This window comes from Neolamprologus brichardi, chromosome 3, assembly GCF_056152115.1.
Source record: "Neolamprologus brichardi isolate AB-2024 chromosome 3, ASM5615211v1, whole genome shotgun sequence".
In the NCBI taxonomy this organism is placed as follows: domain Eukaryota; kingdom Metazoa; phylum Chordata; class Actinopteri; order Cichliformes; family Cichlidae; genus Neolamprologus; species Neolamprologus brichardi.
In genome coordinates, this window is record NC_142106.1 from 11,628,088 (window position 1) to 11,643,536 (window position 15,449).

Consider the following 15,449-nt stretch of genomic DNA (forward strand, 5'->3'; position numbering starts at 1 on the left):
AAGAAGGTCTTCATACAGTACTTTGTGAGGTTGAAGCCATCATTAACAGCCGCCCAATTACCAAAGCCTCAATGGATCCTAACGACCTGGAAGCTTTGACCCCTAATCATCTTCTTCTGTTAAAGACCTCACCAATATTACCACCAGGATTATTCCATTCCACTGATATGTACACACACAGAAGATGGAAACAAGTCCAATACATGTCTGACTTGTTTTGGAAAAGATGGGTGAAGGAATACCTACTACAGCAACAGGAACGTCAGCGATGGATTGGAGTAAAAAGGAATCTCATCGTGGGAGATCTGGTTCTCATCATGGACAGTTCGGCACCTCGAAACTCTTGGCCAATGGGACGTGTGATAAAGACTTTTCCGGACCGAAGAGGATTCGTTCGTCAAGTTCGGATTAAGACTCAGACTAGTTGCCTGGATCGACCTATTACCAAACTGTGTCTACTGCTGGAGGCAGATCACAGTTAAAGACTTCTGGGTCCAATTATCAGACTTTGATTGTATTTGGATATAAAATGTCTCTCATTTTTCTTTAAAGAAAGACTTTGATTACCTATAGGATTCCTGGGGGTAATATTGAAATACAGTAAATGATTGACTTTTCTCTGCATGTTTTATGTCTCCTACTTGGTTAATTATGGGTAATTATTAGAAGGATCCTAATAATTAGGGGCTGGTGTGTAGGAGCCATAATTGAATATATTGAATGTTTTGATGATCACTGGGTTTTCATTTGTTTTGGTTGTTATGGTGAGGTGTAATGGGAGTCACGTGGGTGCTAGCGGTGACATTAAGAGGGCGTTGTCAGTCTGTCATTCACTGGTTTTGATTTTGACAGAGGAGGGCTGGGTAGCCGTAGTTTTTGTTGACCGCTGCACAATATGTTTTGTCTTGTTATATTAGAGCTTGTGACATTGTAAGAGTCTAAATCGCGATATGACATTACTTTGTAAACAGTTTAATAAACAAGCGAACAATTCCACCTTTCGCATTATTGCGTAAACTTGACAGCGCGTCAGGCAAATAGGCGGGCTCCATCCCCGGCCTCTAGCGACTGTGGAAGTCGCTACACTGTCTCTCTTCCACAGAATGTCTTTTATCCTGTCTTCCTTCTCTCACCCCAACCGGTCGCAGCAGATGGCCGCCCCTCCCTGAGTCTGGTTCTGCAGGAGGTTTCTTCCTGTTAAAAGGGAGTTTTTCCTTCCCACTGTCGCCAAAGTGCTTGCTCATAGGGGGTCATATGATTGTTGGGCTTTTCTCTGTATCTATGAAGCGCCTTGAGGCGACATTTGTTGTGATTTGGCGCTATATAAATAAAATTGAATTGAATTGAAACGTGTTTAAGTAGAATTAATGTGAAGTTGGATTTTCAAATACTGTTTTAACAATTACCTGTTTTTCTAGGTGACAGAAGGCTGAGATGGCTGCAGCTGTATGTGCGAGGTATATATACATACATATATATGTATGTATATATGTATATATATATGTATATATATACATATCAGAGGATAAATGGGCAGAGATGTCACGTTTGGTGCTTACAGACGCCACATTGCATTTTGTGATTTCATAGCTAGTGTTGTGATACTTGATCACTGTCACGTTGATTCATTTTAATGTAACCTTTTTATTTCTTTCAGTGCTCATCATTTTCTTGTTATGCAGCAGCAGTCCGAGAAGGCAAAAGGTAAATGGCATGCTTTTCCTCATGTACCAGAGACCTCGGTCTGACGACAGAATAATCACAAAGAAACAAATCTGTCTTTTTTATTTGTTTAATGCAGTAATTTTTTAGCCTTAGTGTACTGCATGAGTCCAGTAAAATGATTCACACCATTGTCCACTCTGTCAGCCTCCAGTGTGCCTTTTTTGCTGTTTGTGCACGTGGACAGTAGTCAGAGCATATGAGATCAGTGAGATCCTTATCTTCTCTGCTTATTTCCAGGTATAAAATACTTGGAATTGGTGTCAAATTTTGTTTCCAAATACAAAAACAAGCATTTTAGCTTGAAGAATTCAGCTGGTGCCATGCTGAGGATAGCAGGGCTCGAGGACACCATGTACAAAGGGAAATATGATGAAGTGAACGGCTGGGGAAAATTCTACCTTCAAAAGATCGTAAACATGCAGGTCATCGGTGTGGTGGAGGGCATCTCATGTCCATGTGATGAGCTTGTGCTGATGACCTGTGAGGACAAAAAGCTGTATGCCTACGACGGAGAGAAGATGCATCTGGTGGCTTCCAGTTTCAAGGAACTATCTGAGAGAGGATTAGAGTATCCAGCATCAGAGAGCTACTACAATGGAGAGGCCTTCAAAGATATGGTGAGAAGTTTGAGTGTTAAGAATAAGACTGGAGATGCCTGCTGGTAGAGATCAATCGCTTGACAGGTTCTGTGTATTCTGGTGTGTTCTGTTTAGACTGAGGAGGACTGGGAAGCAGTGAAGGTGAGAGACGTGGGGAGGAAACTGGAGGAAGAGCATCAAAAGCTGGTGAAGGAAACCAAGTCAGCGTTCTTAAAAAGCCTAAAATCATGGGTGAGTATCCAGCCCAGCTTAGACTTAGATCCAGGATTGAAGCCTTTATGTTTGACTGCAGTGGTTGAAGCTCTTTCCTTATTATTAATCCATTCAGTAAAACACAGCTGATGTTTGCTGGGATGGAGAAACATGACATTCAGAGATATTGTGGATAATCATTGAGAGGTTGTTCTCTTAATAATACTTTTTTTTCTTTACAGACTCTGGTATTTGGCCAAAAGAAAGCTTCACATTTTTGCCTTCAACAGCATTAAAAACAATCATCATCATCATCTGTGGCACAAAGTATTACTGCATGAGACCCTCTGACCACATACTGATGTTAAAGGAAGCGGTGCCTGAAAAGGGCTGGGAAAATCATCAAAGACCCCAGTCACCCATCACATAGACTCTTCACCCTCCTGCCCTCTGGGAGGCGCTACAGGAGCCTCCGGACTAAGACCACCAGGTACCGGAACAACTTCTTCCCCACAGCTGTCAGACTCCTGAACTCTGCCTCCTGACATCTGACCCACATTAAACTCATGGACTGAACATACACACACCCACAACCACCTACACACACACACACAATGGACAACCGTACCCTCAAACACACAATAATAACATGGACTGAACCACCACTCACAACCACTAGCACTTTATATACCTCTGTAGAAATTATCCACATATCTCACTTATCTTAACTGCACTACTGTATAGTTCTGTGTAAATAATCATACGATAATTTTTAATCCTATAACTGTTTATAACTTGCATAGTTCACATTTCTGTATAACTGTATATCTCAGATTTCTGTATAGTTTTTTATTTCATATTTATATCCTGTTCATGGCTTGTACTCACTACAGCCTGTATGTACTTATAGTTATAGAATATTCATAACATACTTCATACCGTGTACATTATAACATACCATAATAGACCCATTTCTGTAATATACTTACATATCTATATTATTGCTAATATATACTGTAATATATCTATATCACTAAAGCACTTCTGGATGGATGCAAACTGCATTTCGTTGCCCTGTACCTGTGCATGTGCAATGACAATAAAGTTGAGTTCTATTCTATTCTATTCTATTCTAATTCTAAAGCAGAGCTGAATATCTAAAATTACACAGATTATATTCTCCACATCTTTCTGATCTGTTATATTTCTCCACCCAGATTGTATTTATTAGATGAAAGTATCTGATAAAGGCAGCAGACAGTACTTTTTGATGCTGTAGTTTATTACTGCAAGTTTCACAACATCAACAGGAAGAAAAAAAAAACTAATGAAGTATCAGTTACACGTGATTATGACAACAGGAAAACTCCACCCAATCACCCCATGTCTGAGGAACAGGGCCAGTTTATTCTTAAGTAAAAGTTTCACTTCTTGATGTCAGCTGCTCTCTGTGTAAACCTCCTTCACTTCTTGCTTCACTGCTCATTTCATCCTCCTCACTTACCATTAATAAATATGAATACTGAATAATTAAAGTGATCAAAGTTAACACTTGTTTGTGTTGTGTGTGGATTATTTCTGACTTTATCTACAGAACACCTGCACTATTGTATGCTGTTTAACAGTTTTGCACAATGCTGTAATGTGTTTGGTCAGGGTGCATCTGAAACAGTGTTTTTATAAACTAAACAAGAGTGAGCATAATAGCACATATTATAAACCCTACTGCCTACCCTACCCTACTGGTAGGGTAGGCAGTAGGGTGTTGGCCAGAGGGGCACATAACGCTTTGGTGAAAGTATCACAGTAACAAAGTCAGACTAAAAATGTATTTATTAATGATGCAAACAAACTAAACCACTACCAGCATTACAAAAGCAGGGTGACCTTATTGTAAGCATTAAACATATTAGCATACTTGTATTATCATTGCTGAATTTAGATACCTATATCAATTAAGATTATATGATTTTTGAAGTATGTGAGTCTAAATAAGCCAAAGAAACACATAAAATACACAGAAAGTCTTTTGAACATGTGGATGTCCTCTGGTCTGAGGCGCTGGGGGACCAGTTAGAAACCAGCAGCTGGACGTCAGTGGTTGGACTGGTGGACTACTTCAGTGAAGAGTAGACAACGTCTGGCTCTGGTTTAAAGTCTGAACACAAACACACACAGTTCAAACAACAGGAAACATGATTACTGTCACGATCCTGGGTCTTATGACCCAGTGTTTTGAGTTTAGTTTATTTGGATGTTTATATGATTAAGCTCATGAGTTTTTCTAGTTCTTTGTTATTAGATTCCCCTTGTGTCTTCCAACCCCTGTTAAGTCTCCCCTGCTCTTCATGTGTTTCATGTCTGTTATGTTGTCAAGTTCATGTAGTCATGTCTGCGGTTCATTATGTTTCCTATTTTATTTTCTAAGAGGTTCTGTTTTGTTTTACTCTTTCCCTGTGGCGTTGTTATGTCCACGTTGTGTCTACTGTGCCTTTCTGTCCCATGTTTCAGGTCCCTATGTTCTGTCTTCTCAGTTGCTGTTAAGTTTGCATGTCTAGAGTTCAGTCAGTGTGTTTCCTGTTTTACTTTGAAGGTCCATGTCTCATATGAGTGATTCTAGTTTTGCTTCCCTTGTCTTGTCCAGCCTGATTACTCCCAGCTGTGCTCTCCTTCTGTGTCTCATTCCCTCGTTATCCCTCTGTGTATTTAAGCCCTGTGTTTCGCGTTGTCGGTGTTGTAGTCTCCCTCATAGCTGTGTGATTGGCCATGTGTTTTCATGTATGATTTATTTGTAGTTTTCCCCAGTTTAGTTTTGTTCTTTGTTTCCTTTCCAAGCCTGCAATAAAGCAGTGTTTTGAGTTCACTTTTGTCTCGGTGAGTTTTGCGTTTGGGTCCTTCTCTTGCCTGCACACAGCCGAAACATGACAATTACAAGCTTTGTAGTTCAATAAAGACCTCCAATCTCCACCTCTCTGCATCACACACAGTCCCAGTTCAGACTTTACTGGGAACCAGTTCAGACACAAATCAGAGCACTGTGAAATTAGCAAGTCAAACAGGAACCCGAAGAGCTGAAATTAACTCATACATTTATACCTAGGGTCAGTTTGAAATCACAAACAAAAATAAACCCGTCATGTACTGGACTGTGGGAGAGAACCTGCACATTCACAGGGAGAACATGTAAACTCCAGACATTAAGGCCTGAGCCTGGATTTGAACTCGGGACGTTTTTGCTGTTATGAAACAGTGCTAACCATCACAAAACTGTGCAACCCCGAGCACAATCATTGTTAGCTTATAGTAGAAATGGGACCTGGCGGCCCTCAGAATCTGCTCTTTCTGCTTGCAAAATGCCCCTTAAAAGCTGATGAGCCATTGTCATCACCCCGGCTGGCATGCTGACGGACAGCATGGATACCTGCATTGATGAATATGACAACTTGAGATCTAGGGGACAGAGTTTCAAAATGATACCAAGCTCATCTACTAAAAATCTCAGACAAGTTCAAATCTCAGTATCATTGACCTCAAGGTCAGAAGTCAAGTTTTCTGAAAATCTGTAAATGCAATAAATTGAGCTCAATGTGACAAAGGATAATGAAAGCGATACCACAAGTGTGTCTATCAGGAGGCTGATTTTTGTTTGTAGTCATCCATTTAGAATTACAGAATCACTTGAATTACATGTTATGTGACATAAAACTCTTAAGTATTGTTCCAAGAGAAGGGGGGAGGCTCTTTTATCACTGATCTAATGTTTAGCTGTCCATGTCTCATTTAACAGGAACAGGTTTGTGTGCTTGTTCAGAGATGAGAAGTGTGAGTGTGATATCCTTCACAAATCTGAGATCTGAAATTGAGTCATGATGTGGTTGTGTTAGCTTAGGTTAGGAGGATGTCTGGAAACAGAGTAGCCTTTATTCAAAGTTAAAAGTAAAGAGCAGTTTTACCTGGGCCTTCTTTGTTCAGATGGTTTCTGGTTGGTAAGTTCTCACTGCTGAATGGACTGCAGCTGAATGTAAAATAAAACACATTTAAATGACTGCAGGTACAACAGCTACAGCATTGTGATATTATCACACTAGAGCAAAATGATTACTATTATTTGTATTATCATAGTTTTTTCTAAAGTTGCATCATGAAAAGTTTAACTGACAACTCTTTATAAAGATTAAAACCTTTGTAAAGTTTCCATTTTTTTAACAGCTCTGCTGAGAAGCACAGACCACCACAAAGAACTGGGGAGAGTTTCTGAGAATAACAAGGTGGACAACCACAAACACACCTTCTTCTTCCATTGCAGACCGACGCTCTTTACCACAGAGCAAAGAGCAAAAATCTTCTCACAGCACGAACACTTTAAGTGCATTGAGGAAACTGTTTTTCTGATTTGGTGCTATATAAATAAAACTGAAATGAACTGAATTATGATTGGCCGAATTACAATGCACTGCAGTGAGACGCCGCCTACGACTATATTTAACTAGAATCATTATCAATATGAATGGATTTGTTTTACATATTAGTGTGTCAAAGAAACTAGCAAAATATTAATGTTGTTAAGGTGACACTCAGAATGCAAATATATATACTGATGTAGATATGATTTAAAATGCTATTGTCATATAAAAAACTCAATGGCCAAATTTGAAATAAATAGTGAATGCTGAAAGAAGTTCTTAATCAAATGAATTTATCCTTTGTGTGCAGAGTTTCCAAATGATGTCTCCGTGTTCCTTCCTGTGTTTAAAATGAACAGCTCTGTGTTGAAACACCTGCAGCTGAAGTGTTTTCTTTCTATCAGAAACAGGATGCTGGACGACTGCAGAGCTGTTAGCTTCAGTTAACCACAGACCACAAATACACAGTCCAGCTCACAGTGAACAACACTCAGTGTGAAACACACATGGTAACATTCGTCTAAGTTAGCCAATGTTTAATCAAAGGACACAGATTATAATAAAGGTGTGGACTTTTGCTATGATTTCAGGCTTTTGATCAAAAATAGTTTTACTGTTACAATAATCTGCATTTCTAGACTTCGGATCATCCCTCACTGCTTCATAATGTCCTTAAAATTCATCATATCACCAAAGTCATAAACAACCTTCATGGACTAAATCTAATTCTACCTACAGTCAAACTCTCAGCAGCAGTTTTATATTGACTCTGAGCAGAAATGTGCAGTGGTTTTATAACCTCTGCCTAAATGAAATGGAAACAACAAGGGCAGATGTAGAATCACCAGACACCATCTGATAAAACTTGATTCAATGGTTTGGTGACTTTGTTATAGAGAATAAATAAATAAACCACACAAGTTGTACTTCTACTCTTTATGTGTGAGCTGGTCTTCTAGTAAGGATTTTCTCGTAAGTCTTAGATTAGAACAATCAACAGACTGAGCAGAAACTTGCAGAGGTGAAAAGAACAAGTGAAAAAAGCAGCTGTTCCTCAAATAATCACTTTCCTAAAGTAATTTATTCCCCACAAAGTAATCAAGAAAGTTACCATAAGTATATTGAACTCCATCCTTATTATGATAAAAAAGAAGCTGAAACTTTCTGCCGTTCATATACTTTGTGTTTAAGCTGCTGATTGGCTCTTTGGGAGTGTGGCAACCATCATGTTTGTTACTACAACTTTCAAGCAAAGTATGCCTTACCTATTTATGAATGTCCTCACATTATAAAACACACCACACATCTACTCCCAAAACACACACAGACACAAAACACTAAAAACCCAGTAAAGGAAACACAACGATACCTCTACTTTGTATTTTGACAGCATGGTACATGACACGTGTGATGATGTCATCTTCTCCAGCTTGTTGATCTGCTGAAATTTTACAAAATGAAAAATATTTCCAATTAAATACCTAAACAGAGATTACATTTACTAAAGTTGTTACTGTGATCATAATAAATGTGAACTTTATTCTACTTAACAAACTCAGACATGAAAGATCAGGAAGTCTAAGTCTCACCTTCAGGTTTCCTGTGAACACATCGTCTCACCAGCAGAACCAGTAACACCAGTAGAACCACAACACAGACTGATCCAACACATGACAACACAGAGAGAACAAGAGGAGAGAGTGATGGAGGAAAAATGATGGAGGTGGAACCAGGAGGAGAGGTGGATGTAGGTGGAGGTGTGGTGGTGTGTTTCCCTAAAATAAAGCAAACACAGTCATTAAGTTGTCGTCACATTGTGAATGTTGAAAGCTGCAGAAACACAGACAGGTGAGTGTGTCACCTGTGACAGTGATCCAGCTGGGTGGAGACTCTCCATGACCGCTGATGTCACACTTGTAGAGGCCTTCATCAGACCTGGAAACATGCTGGATGGTCATGTGACCTGTAGGCTGCTTCCTGATGAGGGAGCCATCTTTATAGAAAGCAGCTGGGAGGTTGGAGGGAGTGGTCTTTGTTTTACAGAGCAGAGTGACGTCATCTCCCTCCATCACAGGGAGGACAGGACTCTGCAGGATCACTGATCCACCTCAACACAGAGACAAACTACAGCATTTCATCCATTTACACACAGCTTCATCAACACTAACTCCACACACTCAGCTTACCAGTGACTGTCAGGTTAACCATGTTACTGATGGGACCCTCTCTGGACTCACACCAGTAAACTCCACTGTCCACTTGATATGTGTTACTGATGTTACAGGAAGAACCAGCTGGTTTTCCCCACCCATCTCCACACTGAGTCCTCTGTCCTTTGCTTGTGTTTCTCCTCAGAGTCCATCCAGCAGAGCTGTCGTCCTCCTCACAGCTCAGAGACACAAAGTCTCCTTTAAAGAACTGAGAGCTGCTGGGACTCACAGTCAGACGAGCTGTGAGGGTTAAAATGAAAAACTGATGATCTGTCAAGAGTTATAATTTTGTAATTATTGCTTCATTTCAACAGTTTTTTTAATTCAAAATCCATTGTGAAATATGAACCCAATCAGGTCATATCAGTGAGCATTTCTCAGGTTTAAACTGTGACAGAAGAAGGTTACTGACCTTGGTTTGTTGTGCAGCTCAGCAGTGAGATCAGAACTAAAGAGAAATGACACTCAGGTTGATTTCAGGTGAACATAAAGAACAACTCCACACAAACAGCAAAGCTATATGTGAAAGGAAATGATGACTTAGGACAAGCTGATGGCATATGATGTAAGTACAACTCCGGTTTCATATGCAAAAAAAAAAAAAAATACTGCGCTAGCTTACGTGGTTGCAGTTCTAAAGGGATTTAAAAATAGTTACGCAAAATGGAGTGTGCCTGCTTCCACTGGTTTTAAAGGGTTAAACACAATTTATAAATCATTTCATTTTATTTTTATTAACATATCTCACCACATCCAAACCTTTCTGGCACACGCCATACCACATTTGTATCTGAAAAAACATGTCAAGAGCTACTTTGCAAAGTGCAAGCTAATCAGCAGCAACTCCATGTTTGGACCCAACAAGGTGACTGGAATTTGCCTAGCTTTGCTAGTGCTTTAATATAAAGCCATTCACAGATGGGGGTATGCCAAAACATTCTTAAACTTTTTGATGACTTTTTGGATAAAGACAAAATAATCAAATCTCTCTCTCTCTCAGCAAGAACTGTTCACGATCGCACCATCATGATAGCAAATCAAATTGAAGCAACACAAATGAAGGACATAATTGCAGAACCATTCTTTTCTCTCACTTTAGATGAATCAACAGACTCAAGCTGCTTATCCGAGTTCAGCGTGATTGCAAGGTAGGCTGTTGGTGACACAGTATGTGAGGAAAGTTTTGCTGTTTCAAGTCTTTCACTGAGCTCGCTAAAGAAAAGAAAATCTACTGATGGCTAAACTTATTTCGGTGTGTACTGATGGTGCTCTGTGATGGTGGGGGAAAACAGGATTCGTAGTGCTTCTTCATGAACATGAAAAGAGACGTAAGTTTTCACCGCATCGTACATCAAGAGCCACTTTGTGCTCAGATGCGTGGCGAGCAGCTTGGTTAGCTGGTCACTCGGGTGGTATAGTTTTGTTGTTGCCCAAGCTTTAAATGATCGCCAGTTTCAAACACTGCTGGATTGTGGTCTACAATGTGCGTTAGTTGTCAAGAGGGAAGGTGCTCAGCCGTTTCGTGGCTTATCTGAGTGAAATTAAAAATGACGAGCATTCTGAGTGGCTGCTGGAGTTCTGCTATTTCGTGAACATGACTGAACATCTGGAACAGTGTGAGGACTTATCAAAGTGTCTGAAATGTAACATTCCAACTTCCCCTTTAGTGTGTTTGTTGGGCAGCTTAGACAATGTCATTACAGAAAAGAATATAGCCCATATGGTTTTCACTGCCCTATGCATAGCCAAGAAAACAGTCAGCTGAAGGCTGAACAGAAAATAAAAATAATCTTAATTCTAACCAATAAAGAAATATATTAGATTACATTAGTATTGATACAGCCTCTGCCACCACATCAGATCAATTGCTCTGGGCTCCTTTGATCAGCTCCATCACCTAGTGGAGGTGGGGGGTCATAGTTTGGTCCCACCTTCAGTGTTGTGATTGGTGTAGGGGTAGGGATAGGCTTGGGGCGTTAGGGGATTCCCCAGGAGCATCTTCCTTGGAGGGTTCAACCCAGGGTAGCGGTCATGGCCTATTAGGGGCTCTGTTGGCTCTTAGGTGACGGTTTCCTCGTGGCTGCGTGCAGCGGGGCTAGGGGAGGGTCTGTGCTGACAGACGTGGGTTACTGACCTGGTAGCCTGGCTGCCCCTGGGTGGGTCCGGGACGGGCGTGGGGTTCTGGGGGCGCTCCGTCTCTGGGCTGAGGCCCTGGCTGGGCCTTGGGGGCTTGGGTCCTGGTTGGTGTGTTGCCGGGGTTGTGGGCGAGTGGGTGTATGGGGGCCCAGCCCTGGCGCAGGGTGCCGCCAGTGCATTGAACCACCTGGGGGCCTCTTCAACTGGTGGGGGAGGTTGTTACATCTTGTAGGAGCTCTCCTCTCTTCAGGAACTCACTCTGCAGGAGGGGGAGATACAGGAGAGGTGGAGGAAGATCTCAGCCTGGGCGTCTATTGTCTTGTGTAGTCTGGAAGATGAGTGGATGACGGGGTGGGTGCAGTTTTCTCTGTGGTGGGGTCGGGTGGGCTGTCCCGGGCTCTGCTGTTCTGGGCCCCGGTCCGGATGGGCCTGGGCCCCCTTTCCCTGGCGGGTTGCAGAGTATGGGGGTGCCTACTGGGGTCAGCGGGGGAGCTGGCCCCAGGGACGGGTCACTTGCCCCTCCCTTCTTTCCCGCCCCATCTCCAGCTGCCTCCCTCTTCCTGCTCCACCACAATCACCCACACATGCAGGGCCTTGGGGTAAAGGTGTGTCACCATGGTGCAGGGGAGGCATCCGCCCCCTCTGTCCCCTTCTGGCTGCTTGTGCCTCAATTTTATCTCACAACTTAGACATTCACATTACTTACACTCTCATAACACATACATATAGGATCTTGGGGGTGGGCACGCTACACGGCATCCAAAAGACCATCAGGGTGTACACCTCACCCCTGGCGTCGTTGCCCACCTCTCAATTTTAAATACATGTAGACATTGAGGGCTATCAGGAGGGGCTATGCGCTTACCTGCTGCTCTCTGGCAGGTAGCTCCATGCCCTCCTGGGTTTTAAATGCACCTTAGAACACGCAAGCATCAACACTACATATGAGCGGGCGGAGGGAGATTTGGAGTCTTCACAAACCCGTTCTCTGCGGCCTGCTGGAGCGGGGGGGGGGCTAGCAGGAGGAGTTGGCCGTCCGATTGGGGTCTGGAATGTGGGGCCTCCCTGCTGCTGCCGAATCGGGGCAGTCTCTGCTTCTCCCCATCCCAGTGAAAAGGGTAACACCACCTCGGTCTGGGTGCAGTTTCCCCCTCCAGGGGCAAGGGTACCTAGACCTGAGGCTTTGAGTACGCTTGGGGAGTGTGACTGTGTGTACAGTGTCTCTTTATGTCTGTCTCCACGTTGGATGAGTGTTTAGTAACTGCATATAACATAAACAGATTTTTAGACGGGAAACTGTTCTTGAAGTGCAGAGAGAGAAGGAGAGAGAGAGAGAGAAAGAGAGCTGTGCATGAAGTGTGATTTTATTGTGGTGGAAGCAAAACCGTAAAAGTCAGAGGGAATTCATGACGATGTTTATGTGAAGCAAAGTTTGGATCTTCTTTTGCTGCTGGTTCGGTCAATATTGTTTGGAGAGAGATAAAAGTAACAGCTTTAGAATCAGCGCTAAAAGGGCGTAAACACAAAGCGTCGGCTTTCAGCCCCGACCGCATCCATGCGTCAGGTGAGAAAGGCGACATCTAACTGATTCTGATCCGCAGGTCCGCGCTGTGTGTTTACGTCTTTGTGCAGAATCTATGTTCCTGCTCTCATTTACTGTTCTAGCAGTTTGGTCGTTGTTAAAATTTTGTGAGATTTCACCAGAGATTCTGGCATTTCGGGCAAAATAAATTTATATTAAAAAATCGATTCAGGATTTTAATTAATCGATTTCACGTTATCCAAGCCAGAATTGATTTTAAAAACCCACCCCTACTTACAACACAAGAAACAGATCTTTCAGATATGATGTATCTACAATAAAACCACGTCAGCCTCCCCCAGCACCAAATTGGCTGGAGAAGTGGTCAAAGACAAAGGAATGTCTTTGATCACTGCTTGAACTAAGACTTTACAAATTTAAGAAACACAATGACAACATTCAACAATTTGACTCTAACAATAACAGTCACAAGCAATGTTCCCTCTAATTTTATATGTGTTTGAGCAAACACAAACTCCCTGAGCGATCCCTTGGACCACTGTGAGCAACAGCAGATGTGTGCACTGTGGTCACGCCAGCATTGAGTACATCCAAGTTACATGGTTTATTAAAATGACAACATTTACATGTATGTTAGACTACTTTTAATTAACTGCTTTAGCCCACTTACAATAAAAATGTAAAAAAATCTTGTTCATGTTCATGTAGTATGTCAACACTATTGGAAGTAAAAATAACTTGAACTCCAATTTTGAAAACACAACTTTTTTTTTCTTACAAAGCTCTGACTTGTATTATGAGTCTGTGGTCTGGGAGAGAGTCTGTAACTCTCTGTCTGCAAAATACAGCATATAATGACCGATGTTGGGCAATAATTATATAGTTACTTCTTCAAAAAAGTAACTGAGTTATGCAAACAGCAAAGTTTTTTTCAGCTGTTAACCTAAAAACTATTAAAACTATTTACAGAACAATCAGCTGTTCTGCATCAAATCTGATGCCACACAAATTATTTGTGCCACTCCAAAAAATAATTTCTGTCCACTATGAGATAAAGGAGAACAACAGCCTGATACCTGCAGGCCTGACAACAGCAGATGTATCACTCCTGTAACACCTGTAACACTCAGCAGTCGCCTCATTGTTCTGACACGCACAACAAAACTATTGACTACACTGCACACTAACTACACAAGATTTGCGCTAAACGTCACAAATCTTTCACATCTCAAAACACTGCCCTCACTCCTAAAACTTTCCCCCTCCCTAAACAACTGTTGATTGGTCGACATGGTACATTTTTGGTACATTTTGGTTTTGTTTTTGCTCACAGGCTTTCGAGCGTTTTCCTTATAAAATGCCTTTTTTACCGTTTCTTCCCGCAGTAAATATAAACAACGATAGTATTCAGGAAGGAAACTAAACATTGCATATTTTTATCATAACTCTGGTTTTCCGTGGCCTATCAACACAAAATCAAAACTGGTATAAAGTCCATACTTTTCCGTCAATTGTTCTTTCTGTCCTGCTCACATCTCCGATGGTTGTACACGTTGTCATTAACGTGGCTTTACTCCACATCAGCCACGCCGCTTTGCTCGCTAAAACACCGGTGTCGGCACATAAGGACGCTGTCATAGCCTGTCAACGACATACCATATCACCCTATTAGAGCACTTCGCTCTCGCTCTGCAGGCCTACTTGTTGTTCCTAGAGTATTTAAAAGTAGAATGGGAGGCAGAGCCTTCAGTTTTCAGGCCCCTCTTCTGTGGAACCAGCTTCCAGTTTGGATTCGGGAGACAGACACTATCTCTACTTTTAAGATTAGGCTTAAAACTTTCCTTTTTGCTAAAGCATATAGTTAGGGCTGGACCAGGTGACCCTGAATCCTCCCTTAGTTATGCTGCAATAGATGTAGGCTGCCGGGGGATTCCCATGATGCATTGAGTTTTTCCTTTCCAGTCACCTTTCTCATTCATTCTCATTCGTATGTATTAATAGACCTCTCTGCATTGAATCATATCTGTTATTAATCTCTGTCTCTCTTCCACAGCATGTCTTTATCCTGTTTTCAGGGCGCTCTGTAGCTCTGTAGTTTTATTAGATCGAACGTCTGCTTTTGAAACGGTTGACCATAACATTCTCCTTACAAGGGTAAAATATGTTGTTGTGCTTAAAGGTAATTTTCTTTCATGGTTTAAGTAATAGCTATCTGACAGCTCCTTCTCCGTCACCATGGCAAAATGCTCTTCCTCTTCTCACGCTGTTAACTGTGGTGTGCCTCAGGGATCTGTATTAAGTCTTACACCTTTCTCCCTGTCCATGCTGCCCTTAGGACTTGTCTTCAAAAAGCATAACATCTTCTACCACTGCTACGCAGATGACATCCAAATCTTCTCTTAAAATTTGGATGGCCCGTCTCCATTCTTGCCCTGTCTGCGAGAGGTTAAAGACTGGTTATCCCATAATTATCTTACCTTAAATGAAAATAAAACAGAAATTATTGTTTTCAGTAGCCACATTCCCCTGGGCCAGCAAAATGAAACACTGGGGTCTTTTGCTTTCATTCCGCAAGAAATCTTGGCGTGCTCCTGGATAGCTCCTTTAAATTAAACAAGCAGGTTTCTACAGTGATAAAAAG

General features: G+C 41.7%; 1 protein-coding gene across 1 annotated transcript; it reads left to right on the top strand.

Moving 5' to 3' along the window:
- The first annotated feature begins 2,001 nt into the window (after positions 1–2,001).
- Positions 2,002–3,565, top strand: LOC148103497 (uncharacterized). Its single transcript, XM_087838871.1, has 3 exons — positions 2,002–2,342; positions 2,439–2,555; positions 2,759–3,565. Exons 1-3 carry the CDS (start codon positions 2,046–2,048, stop codon positions 2,810–2,812), a joined length of 468 nt encoding a protein of 155 aa, XP_087694997.1. The 5' UTR covers positions 2,002–2,045; the 3' UTR covers positions 2,813–3,565.
- Positions 3,566–15,449: the final 11,884 nt, after the last annotated feature.

Excerpts from the sequence above, each read along its gene's own strand:
- LOC148103497 (XM_087838871.1), top strand. The coding sequence starts at position 2,046 with ATGCTGAGGATAGCAGGGCTCGAGGACACCATGTACAAAGGGAAATAT. Across the intron at positions 2,343-2,438 it reads GAGAGGCCTTCAAAGATATG|ACTGAGGAGGACTGGGAAGC; the intron begins GTGAGAAGTTTG and ends TGTTCTGTTTAG. Across the intron at positions 2,556-2,758 it reads TAAAAAGCCTAAAATCATGG|ACTCTGGTATTTGGCCAAAA; the intron begins GTGAGTATCCAG and ends TTTTCTTTACAG.